This window comes from Esox lucius, chromosome 9, assembly GCF_011004845.1.
Source record: "Esox lucius isolate fEsoLuc1 chromosome 9, fEsoLuc1.pri, whole genome shotgun sequence".
In the NCBI taxonomy this organism is placed as follows: Eukaryota; Metazoa; Chordata; class Actinopteri; order Esociformes; family Esocidae; genus Esox; species Esox lucius.
This window is the reverse complement of record NC_047577.1, coordinates 18,200,020-18,206,122: the sequence shown is the minus strand read 5'-3', so window position 1 is coordinate 18,206,122 and position 6,103 is coordinate 18,200,020. Positions and strand designations below refer to the sequence as shown.

General features: G+C 42.4%; 1 protein-coding gene across 3 annotated transcripts in view; it reads right to left on the bottom strand.

Annotated features, from left to right (window-relative positions):
- Positions 1 to 2,770: 2,770 nt before the first annotated feature.
- The window catches only part of LOC105021494, an 11,785-nt gene continuing 8,452 nt past the window's right edge, over positions 2,771 to 6,103 (bottom strand). For 2 of the 3 annotated variants that reach the window (XM_020049890.3, XM_010889222.4), the window contains exons 5-6: positions 5,984 to 6,061; positions 2,771 to 4,032 (exon numbers count right to left, since the gene is read on the bottom strand). In XM_020049890.3, coding sequence (XP_019905449.2) covers positions 4,019 to 4,032; positions 5,984 to 6,061 — 92 coding nt within the window. In that variant the 3' untranslated portion in view covers positions 2,771 to 4,018. Of the gene's footprint in view, positions 4,033 to 5,942; positions 6,062 to 6,103 lie in introns of those variants that run through there. The other variant, XM_020049891.2, reaches the window with a different exon arrangement.

The following is a 6,103-nucleotide window of genomic DNA, read 5'->3' as shown; positions in this document are numbered from 1 at the left end:
CCTGCCCCCACCGTATGCTCTGATTGGCCAAGCCGGGGCTGCTGAGGGAGGGTATGGCCAGGAGAGGCGGGTCCTAAGGGCTTCTCCTTCAGCCCAGTAGAGGAGTAGTGAAGAGCACAGGATAGGAATAGATTAAGGGGAGGGGGGATGTGAGAGGGGGGAAGGATCCCGCCCCCCTCCTCACAGCAGCAGAGCGAGTGGGTGGGAGCAAAAGGGGGAGAGAGACGCTCCCTGACCGGCACGTCAGTCACGCTGACACGGCTCCCAGTGGAGGACGTGCCAGTGGAAGGGTAGTCTCACAGTGATGTCAGACCTCTCTCTCTGCATCATCGCCAACACTGGAGCATCAGCTGGAGGAGCGGGTGGGACTGGAGGCGTCCTTATGGATGGGCATGTAGCTTCACGGGCACCTTATGGTCGGGGCTGGTGTAGAGAAATGGTCAATGTCTAGGTCTGAGACCCTGTCTCTAAGGTGTGATGTGACTAGGTCATGCGCACTGATGTTCTTTTCTGCTCCAAAATGTCAATTTCTCAAAACAATGTTGTCTTTTCTCTGTTGACTTTGAAGATTTAACCACAAGGAAAAGGTTTCCAATATGGTATCAGACAGAAGTCATCACAGCAGCGTAATCATTTCCAATGAGGTTCGACAAGTCAACCTTACTATACTTGGAATTGAAGGGGTTAAAGTCCTCCTCCCCTCTACGTAACGTCAACAGGCTCGGCTGAGTCAACGACGTGTGACGCTTCTGACGTCTTTCTCCCTCCACCTAGTGAATTTGAACCTCCCCTTTCTCTCCTCTCGCTCTGTATCTCCACTGGCCCCGGGGATGGGGGGGGTGGGGGGGGGTGATAAGAATGGTTTCCTTCTTTTGTTTCTCTCTTTCTAAAGACACAGCTTGGGAGAGCGGGAAGGGGGAGCTTTGTGTGGCTGGCCTCTCTCTGTCCTCCAAAAAGGCTGCCTGGTGGTGTCATGGCTGCTCCAAGGTGACCTTGCCCCGGGGGTTTGTTTTTGTGGCAGCAGCCTTGTGTGGTTGGAAGCAGGAAAGATTAGTCACTGACGTACTATTGACAGGGAACCACACTAAACATAAACTAGGTTGACATTTCTACTTTCCGTCAACATTGATGTTGAATTCAAGTCAACGTAGATGTTGAATTTAGACGCTGATGTTGAATTTAGAGGCTTTAGTTTTTTCAAATATCATATAGAATTACAGACTCGCCGATCTGATAGTGGAATTCTTATAAAGGAAGTGTTGCTAAACTCATGAAGTTAAAACTAGTTAAACCCATTAGGGACGCTTTACAGATGTAGCATTATGAGTGAGCAAGCAGAAAAATTATCTCTGCCATCACTTTGCAATGGAGAATGTGAATTATAATCTATAATTATTTAATTAGTTTGTAGGGTTTACATACACTTTATAGACTTCTCATTATAGACTTTTGGACAATCGTTTACTTTGAACCTATACATGTTCTTGAAAAATGATTTTAGTAGTAACCAACTTACCGGCTCAAAAATCATCCCAAAGCATTCTTCGAATGGTTATTTGAGAAACCATTAATAAAGGGTTATTTGGAAGAATGTGTAGGGGTTTTGGGAACAACCCTTGAAGAAGCTTTTCTTTTTAAGTGTACATTTTCCATTAGGGCAAACCAAGAAGGACCATACACAACAATACATATCTCTGATCTTTTCCGTGGCACCTAAAGACTGGACCTTCGAAAGTAACAATTGTGGAAAAGCATGAAAAATAAACTCACATTTCAGAATTGTTGTTACACTGTTATACACAGTGAAGGTGTATTGCCATTTTAATAAACACACAAGATCAAAATAAATGTCTGCGTTTTCACACTGGGATAAATTCTGGGCAAAATAGGGAAAATATCAGTTAGTGGATTATAATTTGGTTTCCTATGCTAACGCAGCCTCTTGATAAAAAAAACCTAATACATTTCACTGGCCTCATCTTGAGTGCAATTAATAGCCTATGCCAAAGCCAACAAGGAGGAAATAAACTGTATATTGGAATGATTTGCCCAGTGAGTAGAGGAGTTTGCTTGTCCAAGGATCTCTCAAGACAAATAACTTAAACATTGTCACCCAATATAATTAAGATGTTTTTGGTAGACCTATCATCATATGATCATTATATCTTTACATATAATCCCCATGTGTTTAGTAGCATATAACCTATGATCTAACTGTGCCTAGTAGTATCCAAAAGATTTCTCATAACTTCTATCATAAATGCAACCCTTCATAATCTTTTCATCTGATCTCAGTCCCACATGCATATCTGTCTCGGCTGGCTCTCAGTAAACTGTGTCAAGACCAGGGTTTGAATCCTGCTGGCGGATTAGCCCAGGGGTCCCCTAGAGGCCAGTGCCATTGACCAGCACCATCTGGTTTTGTGTGGTTATTAATCGAATAAGGTTGCCTTTCCTGTTGTTGTTTGGGTGCCTGTGAGCTTAATTGAGGTCGAAGGCCAGAGAGTTTGTTCTTTCTGGAGAGTAAGGTTTCCAGTTTAGACTTCCTGGTTGTGCAAAGCAATGCGATATAAACCAGAGTGGTATTGGATGTGCTTCAGAAGACACATACCTCAACATCGACTGGGAGTTGCTAGAATGAAGCAGGGCCTTAATTGTGAAATTGGGGGACAGTTGCTGTTAAAATCAGTACCAAAAAAATTGCTAACATTTTTTTATCAGGTCATTTTAATCGTAAATTTTATTTCTATATATTGTAAAAGCCATAGTGTCACTCACATACTAGAATGTGCAGGAGCCCATCCAATTGAATCCCTGCTTATTTGCTTTGTCTTGCTGGTTTAAAATTAAGTGTGAAGAATTGCACAATTTTTCTATTGGCATTGTGAACATGTCCCAGTAGAAGTAATCTGTAGAAACCACTTTATAATAGCTTTCTCTCTGTACCATGGCACATGCCATGTTTGGAAACAAATGTAATTCCTTCTCCTGATAGTGAGAATCACCTCCTTCGCCCGCCTCAAAACTTGATAATACCATTGACAAATGGAGAAAGCTGGGGATTCATACAAATTATCCTGCATTTCAAAAAGTTAGACCGTCTCTGTTTCAGAATGTTCCCCGCTTCAAGCAAACTTCTGTCTAGTTTATGTGACAAATTTTATTCCGTCAATCCACCCTCAACAGATTCCTTAAGGAAAGATGGGAGGAGGAACTGATATTCCTATAACAGACTGGATTTAAAAAAATTTCAAGGTATACATACATGACTGTCAAACCCAAGAGGAACTGGTGGCCCCTTAAACCGGTCAGCCTCCTAGATCATCATATTATTATGCTCCAATAATCTCCATTATCCCTGCAACAAGTGCTCTCTGTGCCAAAACGAGAATGGAATCCAGCTGAGCAGGGAGGGCTGGCACGCACAAAAATGTGTGTTAGCAAGCATTCACGCTCACCCCCAAAATGTAACAATAATGTTGTAACTGGGAGAAGCAGTGAACAGACACTAGAAAACGGTTTATGGCCCTGGGTTTAGGGCGTTTTATTAACAGAAGTGAGGTAGGAGTCGAGGAAAAAATGTAAACCAGATAAACTGCTCTCCAGTGGTGAGGTGGCGTCGTCAGAGCGGCCTTATGGTGGTGAGGTGGCGTCGTCAGAGCGGCTTTATGGTGGTGAGGTGGCGTCGTCAGGGCGGCCTTATGGTGGTGAGGTGGCGTCGTCAGAGCGGCCTTATGGTGGTGAGGTGGCGTCGTCAGAGCGGCCTTATGGTGGTGAGGTGGCGTCGTCAGAGCGGCCTTATGGTGGTGAGGTGGCGTCGTCAGAGCGGCCTTATGGTGGTGAGGTGGCGTCGTCAGAGCGGCCTCATGGTGGTGAGGTGGCGTCGTCAGGGCGACCTTATGGTGGTGAGGTGGCGTCGTCAGGGCGACCTTATGGTGGTAAGGTGGCGTCGTCAGAGCGGCGTTATGGTGGTGAGGTGAGGTGAACATTTTATTCATGATAGCGTTAATTTGTCCAATTACATTTGAGCCCCTGAAATAAGGGGAATGCGTATGAAAATGGTTGCAATTCCTAAACGTTTCATACAATGTTTTTGTTCAACCCCTTGAATTAAAGCAGAAAGTCTGCACTTTAATTGCATCTTGGTTGTTTCATTTCAAATCCACTGTGGTGGCGTACAGAGCCAAAATAATTAAAACTGTGACCAAACCTTTCCGGACCTAACTGTATATAAAGGCTTTTAGCCAATCAACATTTAGTATACAAACCACCAGGTTTAAAACATTTGGGATATTTTACATTCCCCTTATCAATTTTGACTCACAGTCAGACCCGGCGCCACGAGGTGGCAAGTGGGGACTTAGCCCCCTCGGTTGTATTTTCTGCCCCCCCACAGTTTATGTTTTAAATACCCTATTGAAAAATTGCCAAAAAAAGATAATCGCCATATTTAACAGCCCCCTCAGTCACATCGTCCTGATGCCGGGCCTACTCACATTAGTGATACGTCTTAAACATTTGACGTATTTTGCATTATTGCTATCCATACCACCTCTTTTGTTACTTGTTATTCTGGACGTAACTATTTTTGTTACCAAAAAGTAAATAGATGCGTTGTCAGGGGAGCCAAATCTGCGTGGCCAGTTCAGCCAGGAAATCCTGAGTGGTCATTGGTCAGCGACGCATCAGCTGATGTAGATGGCTCCAATCCCAATGTCAGATTTTATACCTGTCTATTTAAATGTCAGGTTACTCAGTCTGATATGATGACGGTCGTTCTACCACGTTTGGTTCTGTGTTTCCTTTGTGGGGGGGGTCTTTACTGCATAACTTGCTTATTGCTTATGGGGACTACTATGAATAATACAACGGCAATGTTATTGATGAGAGCATTGTAGAGACGATCATGTGATGGCAGTGTGTTACCCCTGAGAACCAAAACCTAATGCCAAGACATGCATGTACATTGCTGTGCATCAGTTCTCTAATAAATGGTTACATTTATACGTGGTGTTTTCTGTCTGAGCTGCAGCTTTAATACGCGTGAACTGTGTTATGTGACAAAAACAACAAATAATGATTTGATGTAGTGACTGGGAATTCATTCACACATAAATGGTGATATTGCAGGAAAAAAATATTTTTGTTTCCAAAATGATTGGCACTAATCTTTCTTGTATGTTTTTTGAAATACATGTCAACCTTAAGGAAATGTTTACAAAGCTTTTACAATTTCTACTTATCTAACAACACATTTAATTGATTTAACATAGCCAAAACATGGTCCATCATGCAATTTTACTCTCCATTATAGGACATATTGGAGCTATTGGCAATTGCATTGGAACCTGGTGCTAGGGTCAGATGAAACATGTTCTTTTTTATAGGCATCATGACACTACCAAGAACCAGGACAAGTGGATCAGCAAGCATGATAATGATCACGTTAAAATAATCTAAGGAGGAATAGTGTAAGATCCCTTCAAATGTGTTTACGAATCTCATATAGTACTATTCCGGTCTTGTTTGGTAAGGGAAGCAGAAGAGTTCAATCTTGTAAACATTAGAGGCAGGATTCTACACATTTTAAATACTGCACAAAGGTCTGCATATACAGTATCTTCATTGAAGCGAGTGACTCAATTAATTCTACACATCCTAGAGGTGAAACTGGAGGTAATAACCGTCACAGAATTATGACACTAGAGGGCAGTACATGCCTATACGATTCAGGAGATTCAGAGGTAGGATTTCCATGATCAATTGATCGTGTTAGCCTTTTTGATTTTCTCAACATTATAATATGGACACAACTCCTTTAAAACTCTTTACTCAGTACACTGTTCTAGAGCGTGCCATATATATATTTTTTTATATCCAAGCACGAGTTATTTTTCAATATTAAAGCCATACAGGCAGTGATTCACAGGAAACAGTGCAGTCCATACCTCAGCTGTCCTTTATTTTCTCAATTTCTACTTACTAATCTTCTCTGTCCAAACATATACAAACAGCAACAGCATCAACACCTTGCTGGAATTCCATATCCACTTCCAAAAACCTAGAGAGTTTTAATGGAAAGCAATTATCCAGTTATACAGAC